Below are 12,766 nucleotides of genomic sequence, written 5' to 3'. Positions count from 1 at the left end.
GCATCTTGTTTGTGTTGCCCTCTGACTGGTTATGTTAGCACACTATCACATAGTTTCCCTTCTGTGCATAAACAGTTTAGAACCTTCTTTTCCTTTTCTTCTCCCTCCTCTCATCCTCCCCTTGTTCCCACCCTCCCCCATCCTGTGTTTGTGATGAAACAGAACACAAGATGATCTCCTGACACATGCCCTCTATGTAGTCCTAATGGCTGTCCTGAAACTCGCAGCATCCACCTGCCTCTGCATCCCTAGTGCTGGCAATAAAGGTGTGTAGCATCATGCCTGGCATGGAGACATCTCTCGGTTGAGGTTCCCTCCTCTCAGATGACTCTTGCTTAGGTCAAATTGACATAAAATCTAGCCAGCACAGTGAATCAAATGAACCTTTTAGATAACTTTCCCAGCTATGGACATGGAGGGTAACCTCAATTATTTGTGAGCTTTGAAAATACCCTTTTAAGAGTTGGTGAGATGGATCAACTTATTGTGAAAGCCTGGCTACCTGAGTTCAATACCCAGAATTATGGTAGAAGGAGAGAATCAACTCCAAGAAGTTATCCTCTGGCTTCTACATGCAATCTGTGTTGCACACCCACACTCACAAACACATCAAACACACAAACACAAGAAATAAGATTTAAAATAAGTAATGAAAAGTTATTTAATAAAACATTTCTTCTTTGAAACCTGTTTGTATGATTGTTAAATTTGATTTTGAATAACTTATGTTTTAATTCCTAGATTTTTAAAAAGATTTATTTTAATTATTTGCATATGGCGAGCATACACACATACACACACACTCACATACACACACACTCACACACATACTCACACTATCAACTGGGGATAAATATTCAATGCCAGATGTGCCTAGCACAGCCCACAACACGTGAGCTGGGAACTCAGCTCATCATTACAGCATAGATCATTTCTCGACCTAATTCCAAGAATGTTCTACCCTTAACCCAAGACTAGACATCCCCACAACTGGTCTACAGGCTTGCCTCCTTTGTCTCTGCTTGCCTTATGCAGTTCCCTAGCCCCCTCACTTCTACTGAGTGACCAGCCCTGCAGGAACTGAGACTTCTTGTGCTGAGTAATTGGCAGCAGGAAGTACCCACTCTATAAAAGGAAGCAGATGAGTAGGTCACTCACAGGCAGCCTGGACAACAGAAGGGGTCAGACGGGCTCTCCCATGCTTTGGAATCCAGCTGGGATTTGGATTTGCAGCTGGCTGTGGGTCAGGGGTGTGGAGTGGGGAGGTGAGACCATGTGGTGGCTGTCCCCAACTCTGCTTCTTCTCAGTTTCCCAGGTATGTTCATCTAGGATCTGGAGGCTTGGGGACTGGGGTTGCTTGGACAGAGCAGGGGGCAGAGGGCTCTGTCCTGGGTTTGACAAGAGCCGCCACCTTCAGGAAAATGAAGCTCTGTGGCTTCATTCAGCAAAAGGACCCTTGGTTCCACATCATGCCAGGCATGTGTCGGACCTGGGAACATGAAGGAAGGAATGGAGATGGCCGTTAAAGAGATCCCAGATGCTCTGGTGGGTTAACAGCAGGAAGAAACCCGACAGAAGAGAGGGAAGCTGACAGGAGGGAGATGCTATCACTAAGGGAGCTACAGAACCGCCCCCCCCCCTTGGACCTGTTCCTTCCATGCTCCAGAAGGAGGCAGATCTTCACAGCCCTTGCAGCAAGCAGAGCAGGCACTCCATGGATAAGGCATGGCTTGGGAAAAGGGCCACAGGCTCAGAGAGGATGGCACACCCATGCAGAGGGAGCACTCAGTGGGCAGGATGGGGGGGGGCGCTGTCTGAATGTGAGTTTGGAAATGCAAAAGGCAAAATGATGTCTGACAGATGTGGATGTTTGCATGGCCTCGCTTGCATCTGAGTTCTAGGCCCCTGCCACCTGCTCTCTAAATCTCAGCATCAGGCTGTCCTAGAGGCCAAGCAGGACAGCAGTAAGCTGTGCGTGGCTTGCTCATTTACACACACACACACACACACACACACACACACGCACACATGCACACAATTCACTAGTGCACATAAAGGCATACAGCTACATACTGTCACCCTCCACAATCATCACTCACTCACACTCACACTCTTAAGATGCCATACACTGAGACCGTTCACAGAACGGATTTCAATTCTCATTGTATTATGTGTGTGCCTGTGTTCTGCCTGAATGTATGTAAGTGCATCATGTGAGTGCCTGATGCCTGTAGAAATTGAAGTTATGGATGGTTGCAAATTACCATGTTGGAGCTCAGAATGGAACTTGGGTCCTCTGAAAGAGCAGCCAGTGCTCTTAACCACTGAGCCACCGCCGCCGCCGACGCCACCACCACCACCCTTTTTTTTTTTTTTTTTTTTTTTTTTTTTTTTTTTGATACAGAGTCTCATTGTGTAGCCCTGACTGGCCTGGAACTCACTATGTAGACCAGGCTGGCTCCAGACTCAAAGAGATCCTTCTGCCTCTGCCTTCTGAATGCTGGGGTTAAAGGCATATGCCACTATACTTACCTTGTTAGGTAACTTTAAAAAATACTCTGAGAATAATGTGCTTTGGACATCTTTCCTGTCATTGTTTGGACATTGCCCTTTACTTTTTAACTATGCAATTGCTATAACCAAACTTCCCAGTCTAATTCCCTACTAATGGCATTTGCGTTTTCCAAGTGTTTACTGTTACATCAGTAGTGAGGCTACTGGCCCACGCTCCACTGTCTATAGCAAACCTACAACTACAACGATTGTGTGCCTGCCCACAACACACTGATTCTTTACAAAATAGCTAACAGCTTTGTGGTACTCACCATGAACTAGAAACTGAGCAGGACTGGTGTTGGGGAGGGAGAGAGGAAATGCGGCACCTCTGTGCTTTGACAGTGAGAAACTTACTGAGGGCATTAGGAAAAGAGATGGGTACCTGAAATGAAGTAGTCGGGCTCCAGATGAAAAGCCAGGGGGCCCACAGGAGTCAGCAGCTCCAAGAAAAGGGTAAGGCATTGGAAAGCAGCCCGGACTGGAGGAGACGTGTAAGTTGGCAGGACTAGAGCTTCCCAGGCAGGACTAAGGCCACACCCTTAAGAGGGCACATTGCGGTTAGAAAAAGGGAAAAGCTCAGGGAAAAGACTCCCATGGGAGCAAGAAATGACAATAATGAGAAACTAAAACTAGTTTGCAATAAGACATCCATGCCAGAAATGAAGCTGACTTGCTGGGCACAGCTGAGGAGGAGACGGGCTCAGTCCAGTCCCGGCAACAGTCTGAACTGGAAGATGGATCACTGGATTGTTCTGAATGCTATTACCACAATCCAGGTACCAGACGAGGGCCGTCTCTGACCACACAGCCGGATGTCCAGCATTAGATGGTTACATGGGGTTTATAACCCCAGTCTCTGATGGAAAGTAGCATGGCAGCAATGCAAAGTAGGGAGTGAGGCTCAGTGAGTAACTTACCCAGGGTTCTCAACAACACTGTGGGGATGCATCTTTCTGTTGGCAAAATTCACACTGTGCCTGCTCTGCTGTGATGCCCCATGGGCTGTGGCAGCACAAATGAAAAGAAGATGGCTCAGATTGGCATTTCCAGGGTGGAGTTGGCTGAATAGTGATAGCCGATCACTTGCGGAGGGAAGGAGAGGAGAGATCCATGTTGATGCTAATTCTCCAATTAGACTCCTAGGGGAGCGAGCTCAGGGCTTACAAGGTTGTCTGCCTGAGTTCTTCATGCCATAAACAAGTGACCACAAATTCAGTGGCCTGGAACAACACAACTTCATCTCACTCTTCCAAAATCAAGAGTTCAAAATAGTCTCACTGGCCAGAGTCAAGGTTGGGTTTCTTCTGGAGCTCCAGAGAACGATCCGTTTCTAGGCTTCATCCAAAAGTCCCCTTGCATCTGTTGGCCCACAGCCTCACCTCGTCTTCCAGGCCAGCAGCAGAATGCCTTCCATCCCAAGCCATTTCAACATTCATTCATCAGGACACAGAATTATCCAGGACAATCTTACCTCAATGTCCCTGTCACACCTGTAAGGGCCTTTATTCTTTTTAAAACTACAGATGGGGATATGCACATTGAAGGTTCTTTTGTTAATCTTGTTATTTTCTCTGGTGTGTATATGTGTCCTACAGTGCTCATGTGGAGGTCAGGGGACCTCCATTCACCTGTACTTGGGTTGCAGGGATTGAACTCCAGTTTCCAAGTTTGTGCCACAATGTATCCATCCCAGTAACTTCCCTTTGTCTGTGAGAGCCACAATGTATCCATCTCAATAACCTCCCTTTGTCTGTAAGAGCTCACATAGTAACAGGTTGGGTACATAGTAACAGGTAGAGTATTAGAATGTCAATAGTCAGCACTTAGTAGGCACAGGTAGGCATATGTCTATGAGTTCAAGGCCACCCCAGACAGTGGTTCTCAATCTGTGGGTCATGACCCATTTGGTGGGATCTAACAACCCTTTCCAAGGGGCTGCCTGAGACATTGGAAAGCACAGATATTAGAAGCAAAATCACAGTTGTGATGATGCAAAGAAAATAATTTTATGGTTGGGGTTCACCACAACATGAGGAATTGATTAAAGGGTTGAAGCATTAGGAAGGTTGAGAATCACTGATGTAGTGAGTTCGAGGCTTGCCAGAGCTACAAAGTAAGATCCTGTCTAAAAAAAAAAAGTGAACAGTGTTGTTCTTTTGTTTTAATTACTGCCTAATGGAACACAAACATGAGATTCAGTGCCCATGTGGAGTTTACTGGTAGGGGGGAGAGAAATGGGGAGTAGCTGGTGGTCAACCAAAAGCAGGAGAGAGAGAGAGGAGGGAAGGGGGGACGCTTGGCCTGCTTGCTTTAAAAGGGAAACTTGTGCATGCCTAACTGCCCAGCCAGGTACGTGTTATAGCGATGACATCGTCATGAGCATCCCACCCGTCGTCAGGGAGCAGGGTCAGCAGACTGCTGGTTTCCAACAAACAGTCTGTGAAGAAGGGTTATTCTGTCAACCATAGATGCAAACCTCAAATAAAAACTAAATTAGCTCTACGGAGAACCAGCCTATTGTGCAAACCCACCCCACTCAGAGACCAAAGTCTAAGACTGAGAGATGGTCTTTGCTTCCTGGTGACTGAGAGCAGGGGTCACGGTAAGGAAAGAGTGTATCTGTGTTTAGTCAACTTCACTGGGCTCACTCCACACGCCAGTATACACATTCCACAGAGACACTCTCCAGACTATTTTGGGCTTTGGTTCCTCTGCCCCCTGTTAGCGAGAGGAAGCAGAGTGGGCTCTGTGGAAGAAGAGGGCAGGATATGGTGGGTGTTTTGGAATGATGCTTGGGATACAGTGAGTGTTTGGAATGAGCTCTAAAACCAAGGAGAGCATTTGGACTACAAGTGTCACTTGGAAATCATCAGATTGTAGGCATTTATTAGAACCACAGAGTGGAGGCAAGAAGCCTAGAGAGAAGATGCTGGGCGTGCTGCTTCATGGTCTCATTGTTGGAGGCTGTGCTTGCAAGGCTGCAGTCGAGCCAGCTGAGCAGTCCAAGGTTCTTATGAGAGGGGGAGTGTGGATGGGAGAAAGGCTCGCTAAAGGGGCTAAGAATCCAAGACAGAGACACAGGACAGCTGTCAGGAGGGCCATTCACTCCATACTGAATGTACCCTTAATTTATTCTTTCACAATCTTATGTATTCAACCAACAGTAGGGACAAAATGGTAGAAGACCTCTATTAGCATATATAAGGAGCAGCAAGATTTACTTCCCTTAATCCTCTAAGTATTTGGTAGTCACACCAGCCATCCCCGCCTTCAGGGTCCAGAGTAAACATACCTAGGCCCAAGTCTATTGTTATCTTGATGAGAGACATCCACCACCAACGACAAAACATCCCATAACTGCCTAACTAATGTCTTATAGATAATAAGACAGATTTGAGGTCTCTGAACTTGAGATGGAATGGACTCCTTTTCATGGGTCCTGACGTCAGATTAGCATCATCCAGGAGACACACACATCTGGGTTTTCCTGTGAGGTTCTTTCCAGGGACTTACACAAGGAGGCAAGACGATCCTGGATGTGGGTAGCACTATGCCATGGAGTGGGAGTCTGGGCTGAATATCTTCTTTTCATGAGAAAGCGGGCTGAACACCAGCATTCACCGCTGCTTGCTGATGGCAGATGTAATGTGACCTGCCACCTCACATTCCCACCACCATACAGTTCTAGTCATGATGGATGCAGCCCTCAAATTGAGAACAAGAATTGAAAAACAAAAACAAAACCCTGCTTCCTTCTTTAGTTGCTTTCGGGCATTTTTATCACAGCTAGGGGGAAAGTAACTCACACCCTAGATTTCTCCAGTTGCATGTAGAACCAGCTCACAATGGCTCGCAAGAGTTGGTTTGAGACATCTCATCTCAGCTCCGTGCTCATTGATAGCTTGATGTCTGTCTCAGTGGGGGCATTTACACCACAGAGATTGGCAGATATTACTAAGATAGAAGGATGTTACCTAGACAGGAGTTTGTTAAGCATTTCCCAGCATGCCACTGGATCTGGAGAGAGGGGAAAGGGAAAGGCCACAGAGTGGAATAGTCAGAGAAGGAGGTGATCAGATAACAGAGGCAAGAGGACATGGACAAAGTGACGGAAATCAGAAGTGTCACACGACGCAGGAGGCCCTGGAAGATGGAGTCTGGAGAGGCCTGGGCATGGCCACGCAGGGGTTAATAGCAAACTGGGCTTCAGAGGAAACAGATCCGAGGATCAGAGAGGGCCATGGACCCTTACCTAATCCTTTGGACACTGGGTTGGCTTAGAGGAGCAGAAGCCAGATCCTGCCGTTCTGTTTTCCAGGCTGTGTCTCCATCGAAGGCCCGGCGTTCGTGAGAGGCCCGGAGAATGGATCGGTGACCATCCGATGTCGCTATAGCTCAAGATGGCAAGCCCACAACAAGTGGTGGTGCCGAGGGGCAGACTGGAGCACCTGCAGGGTCCTCATTCGAACCAGGGGGTCAGAGAAAGAGAAGAAGAGCGGCCGCTTGTCCATCAGGGACCACTGGAGGGACAACTCACTCCTGGTTACCATGGAGATGCTCAGGCAAAACGACACAGACACTTACTGGTGTGGTATTGAAAAGTTTGGAACTGACCGGGGGACCAGAGTTAAAGTGACCGTTTACTCAGGTAAGCACTTTTCCCGGGGGGGGGGGGTAAAAAGACTAAAAAGAAAGGCCTGGGAGTCTAGAAGACAGACAGACAGACAGACGGGACAGGGTGGTGACAGAAGTGAGGAAGGATAGCAGCCCAACATCTTTATCGATGCCAGCATCTCTCCAAGGAAGCCAGCTGACATGTGTCCTGACTGGCAGAGGTTGGTGTGGGGCTGGGGCTTAGACATCCCCCTCTGGGACCCATGTCCATCCCTGCTGCCCTGATGTCCTGCTCTCCTGCTGCTACACAGACCTAGAAACTCACATGCTTCCACTGGAGTCTTGGGGAGGCCTCGGATGCCTGAAGTCCTCAGCACAGCAAGCTGAGAAGTTTCTAGTTTTCCAAAACTTGTACCCTTCACCTGTCATTACATGGGACAGTGGGGGCCAGCTAAGGCATTGTGAGGGAGGGCCCCATCATTGAAGCCCAGGCCTAGACAAACCACAGTGACACTGGCCCCTCTGGAGGGACTGGACGTTCCTGGTGGCCACTTCTGCTTTTTCTGACTACAGAAGAATAAGCATGGCTGAAGGAAGACCCAGGCTTGCAAATGTTTAGTGGATGCTTTAAAAGAAATCAGAATCAGAGTCGCCCCTAGTCCTCCTGGCTTCTCCCCACCTCAGCCTCAATGAGGGACTCCAAGATCTCCTGTTGGTGACTGAAAAGCCAGCCCTTCCCACTTCCACCAGTTAGTCATGCTCAAACCTTCCTCAGCCCAGTGGCCACGCTGGCTCCTGAGAAGGCAGCAGGCAAACAATGTGGCCTTGGAATCAGCCCATGGGATGATGGGTCTGAAACCAGCAAGAGAGATGCTGAAGCCGCCTCCTGGGGGAAGTGAGGTACAGAAAGGGTCACGTCCAAAAAAGATTTCCCAAGAGGACAGAAAGGGTTCGAATAGGACATGTAGGCAGAAGACGGAGGGAGTAGCCAATGAACGTGCTCCATGCTGAGCTTAAAGTGTCCAGGGGGACTGGGGACAATAACCTGCGTGGTGATTGTGACCTCTTCGAGGATGCAAAGATGAAGCTGCTCAGCTTCCAAGTGTGATTGAAACCCATAAAGAAGGATTTGCTAGGTCAAGAGCTAGCCCAAAGGGCCAGTATAGGCCAGGAATGTCCAGCTGGGCTCAGGGATCCATGACCCAGCCACCCACTACAAGACACCCTATAGTTTCCTCACTGTAACATTTCCTTCCTCATAGTCACTCAGGATTTAACTAACATGTGCCTTCTTGCTCAGCAACCTCCAAGAGTCCCTCTGTCACTCACCACCCTAGCACTAGAAACTCGTTTCTCTGAGGTCATCTGTCCTTGAGCCATACTCGGGTACTATTTGGATGGAAAGGAACAGACTATGACTACAATCTTTCTCCTCCTTAATGTCTATGTCTATACATATATTAATTTCATTAATAATGAAAATGATGGAGGAAATGACTGTGTGGGAGTCAGATGGTTCAGTAGAAGCCAAAGGACTGTATCAAAGAGACCAGGTGTCCTAATGCAGGGGGAAAAGGCCTCCTGATGTGCTGGATAGTTTAATGTCATGGCACACGCTAGAGCCACTGGAGAGGGTAGAGCCTCAATTGAGAAAATCCCTCCATGATATCGGGCTGTGGGCAAGCCAGTAGGGCATTTTCTTAATTAGTGATTGATGGGGGGAGGGTCCATCTTATTGTGGGTAGTGCCATTTCTGGGCTGGTGGTTCTGGGTTCTATAAGAAAGCAGGATGAGTGTCTGGAAAGATGATTCAGCAGCTAGGGCACTGATTGCTCTTCCAGAGGACCCGGGTTCAATTCCCAGCACTTACTTGGCAGCTCACAACTGTCAGTAACTCCAATTCTTGAGGATCTGACACCCTCACACAGACACATGTGGGCAAAACAGCATTGCACATGAAATGTTTAAAAAGAAAGGAAACCTTAAGAAAGAAAAAGAGAAAGGAAGGAAGGAAGGAAAGAAGGAGGGAAAGAAGTCAGTTTGAGCAAGCCATGGGGAGCAAGCCAGTAAGCAGCACACTCCATGGCCTCTGCATCAGTTCCTGCCTCCAGGTCCTGCCCTGCTTGAGTTTCTGTCCTGGTTTTCTTCGGTGATGGACTGGGATGTGGAAGTGTGAGTCAAATAAACCCTGTCCTCCCCAACTTGTTTAGGTCATAGTGTTTTATCATAGCAATAATAACCCATGGAGACACCCATGGAGAACTGGTTGGCTGGGGTGCCATCGTGAACCATGTATGAGCCACCCCCAATCTGTTCCATAACGTATGACCACCTTTGCTTATGTCTAGTAGGAAAGGATACCATGTCTTCTAAGCTTTCAACTATGTCCACTGTGGACAGCGGTGCATATGTGATGTCTTCTGACTTGCACAAGAGGTGAGTCCTGCGGTTCTTTCTCCTTCCTCATCCCCATGGGTCCCTCCTACCAGGATGCCAAGCCCATGTCCCATCAGCAGGTGCCAGTGATTGTCACAGCCAAAATTCAAGGTCCCAAAGCCACCTCTGTCCCTGGTACTTCCCACCCACCATGGTCCCGTTTCAGCCCCACCAGAAAACTGCCCTGTAGAGCTGTCCATCACTACTCAGCCTTGGTGGCATTTGTGGCAGCCAAGGGGAGAGACATTTCCGTAGGGTCCCAGTCTCATCACAAAAGCAGGGCAAGGAGAGATTTGCCAACCTGGAGCCAGTGTTGAGGACAGAGTAAGCAAACACAATCCAGATATGGAGAACTCTAGGTTTCTGCTGATATAAGGGGAGCTATGAGAAATGAGAAGCCCAGAAAATAAAATTAGGACAAAGGGACAGGTCATGCCAAGATCACCTGGGGTCACTGAGGAGCCCTCATGGTTGGGTGGACCTTGGGGAAGTTCCCTGGGGGATCTTCCGAGTAGGATGTGGGCCTTCTGTTTCAGGCTGTGATGAGCTGGCTGTTGACTTGGGGGTTGGGGCATAATGGGGCTCAAAGGCATGGGACCCTGATGGCTGTGTCTTTCTCATAGGACCCACTACATACTCCTGATATTTGTGAAGGTTCCTGTCTTGCTCATCTTGGCTGGTGTTGTCCTCTGGCTGAAGGGGTCAACTCGGAAGATCTCTGAGGAACAGTGGATAGATACCCTCTGTAGCAATTTGGACTCCGAACTTCTGGTGAAGAACGTTGCCCCTTAGATTGAGATGGTTAGCAGAGCCTTTCTATTCTGGACTCTCATTCCACAGACCACACCATGGAAGAAACATCTTTAAGTCCTCAGTTGGTAGTGACTGAGGTTGGGTGCCCAGAGGGCTTGACCAGGCATGATCTCCAATCTGCACACCATGGGGCTACCGCTCAGGACCCCCCACCGAGCTGTTATCACACCTGAAGTACTAGTATCTTACTCCTCCTATACATCATCACCTGCCCTCTCCCATCTACCCACCATGGTCAGCCTGGGGTGAGAGCCGCAGCTGAAAAAGCTCGTTCAGAGCCTCAAACAAAAGCACAGGGAAGCAGAAGGGCATTCTAGATATCTATGCTGTGACTCTGACATAGAGAGCTCAGGGAAGGTGGGGCAGACAGACGTCCATCCTCTGTCTGTCCTGGACACTGAGCCCACCCCTAGCGTGCACTTCTGAGGAAAGGTGAGGAGTAAAGCCTGGCTGACAGGCCCAGGGTCTGGAGTGTGGAGAACTCAGTCATCCATGACTTGGCTGTGGGAACTGGGACTGCATTTCCCAGCAGGTGTGTTTTGCTCCAGGGCCAGGAGCAGAAGGCTGCATACCCTTTTATAGAGCTCTGGCCCACACAGACTCATGGCATGCTGGTTTCAACCAAAGGTTAGCCCGGAATGTAGCGGAGAGAGCCATGTGTCTCTTGACCTGAGTCCTCCCTATGGCCTGCACTGCGTCATCTGCTCTGCAGAGGAAATCTGTTTTTTGGTAGCTCCTCAGAGAAACTGCCAAAAGCACTAGCTAGGAAGGTAGAGACAGTGAGAATTGTCCTTTATCATAAGCTTCTTCTGCTTTTAACTGTGGTTGGAAGAAAAAGGAGCATAACGTGATTTTTCATGAAGTTCTCAGCACACAGCACAGAGCAGGTATGCACATTGCAAAGGCAGCAGATCTCTAGAACACTCGCATCTGGCAAGACTCAGACTCCAAACTCACTGGGCAAAACGTCTACCCCATCAGACCCTGGCTACCACAGCCTCTCACCATGAGTTTTGCTAATGAACCCGAGTGCAACCATGAGGCATTTGTTATTCTGGGGTTGCTTTATTTTAGCATCAGGTCCTCGAGGATCCTCCATCTTCTAGTAGATGACAGAATTCCATTATGTTAAATGCTAAGTAATATTCCACTATGTGGATATGCGACTCGTTTACTAATAGGTTCCTTGGCTGTTATTACTTGGCCTCTGTGGACAATGAGACTGGGTGTGTTGGTATCATGTTGAGATGCTGTCTTCAATTCTCTTGGATATGGTCATGTGAGTTAATCTTGATTGCTGATTTGGCTGAGTTTAAAGTCACCTGTGAGACACGCCTCTAAGCTTTTCTATGAAGGTGCTTCCAAGGAGGTTTAACTGAGAAGGGATAGATCCACCCTGATGCAGGCACTCACCATCCCATAGCCCAGGGTCTCAGACCGAATTAAACACTGAGAAAAGGGAGAAATCAAACCGAGCACCAGTTGGTTCTTCTCTCTCTCTCCTTCCTGAGGATGAAGTGTGGCTATGCAGCCCATGATCTGGCCACTACAGCTACATCTATCTACTCCTGCTGCCAGGGCCTCCCCAGCATGATGGACTGTAACCTTCAAACTGTGAGCTAAAGTAAAGCCTCCCTCCCCCCCCCGCAAGTTATTTTCATGTATTTTGTCACAGCATTGAGACCAGTAACTAGCATGTATACCCAAGAGTACTACTGCTGGGTCACATGGCAATGTTCATTGTCATTTTTTTAATGATCTCTATATCATTTTTAATAATTTTATGTTCCCACCAATAGGATGTAAACAACCCAATTTCTCCACATCCCTCTATATCCATTGTTTTTTGTCTACTTATTTCTACTTTCCTGATAATTGGAGATGTTGGGAATCTTGCCAAAATCTTACTATTCAAGTCCTTTGCCAAAAAAAAAAAAGTTCTTTTTTAAACACTGTAACTTCCATTCATTGATTATGTGATTCTCTGTGCTATGAGTGCAGTGCTTGCAGAGGCCATAAAAGGGCATCGGATTCCCTGGGACTAGAATGACAGGTGGCAGGGAACTGCCTGAAGTAGGTGCTGGGGATGCCGTTTGGGACCTCTGGGGATGCCGTTTGGGGCCTCTGAGGATGCCGTTTGGGACCTCTGGGGATGCCGTTTGGGACCTCTGGGGATGCCGTTTGGGACCTCTGGGGATGCCGTTTGGGACCTCTGGGGATGCCGTTTGGGGCCTCTGGGGATGCCGTTTGGGACCTCTGGGGATGCCGTTTGGGGCCTCTGGGGATGCCGTTTGGGGCCTCTGGGGATGCCGTTTGGGGCCTCTGCAAGAGCAGTGGGCTTTATTG

General features: G+C 48.4%; 1 protein-coding gene across 2 annotated transcripts; it reads left to right on the top strand.

Moving 5' to 3' along the window:
* Positions 1–1,170: 1,170 nt before the first annotated feature.
* Positions 1,171–12,378, top strand: LOC127218929 (CMRF35-like molecule 7). Of its 2 annotated transcripts, none has more exons than XM_051180050.1 (4): positions 1,171–1,316; positions 6,876–7,205; positions 9,523–9,607; positions 10,231–12,378. In XM_051180050.1, the coding sequence occupies exons 1-4, from the start codon at positions 1,199–1,201 to the stop codon at positions 10,397–10,399; spliced, it is 702 nt and encodes a 233-aa protein (XP_051036007.1). In that variant the 5' UTR covers positions 1,171–1,198; the 3' UTR covers positions 10,400–12,378. The 2 variants fall into 2 exon arrangements, with proteins under 2 accessions (XP_051036007.1, XP_051036001.1); XM_051180044.1 differs by having other exon boundaries at positions 9,520–9,607.
* The last annotated feature ends 388 nt before the right edge of the window (positions 12,379–12,766 follow it).

This window comes from Phodopus roborovskii, unplaced genomic scaffold (assembly GCF_943737965.1).
Source record: "Phodopus roborovskii unplaced genomic scaffold, PHOROB, whole genome shotgun sequence".
NCBI classification, from domain to species: domain Eukaryota; kingdom Metazoa; phylum Chordata; class Mammalia; order Rodentia; family Cricetidae; genus Phodopus; species Phodopus roborovskii.
The sequence above is the reverse complement of the archived record's forward strand: the minus strand, read 5'-3'. Positions and strand labels throughout refer to the sequence as shown.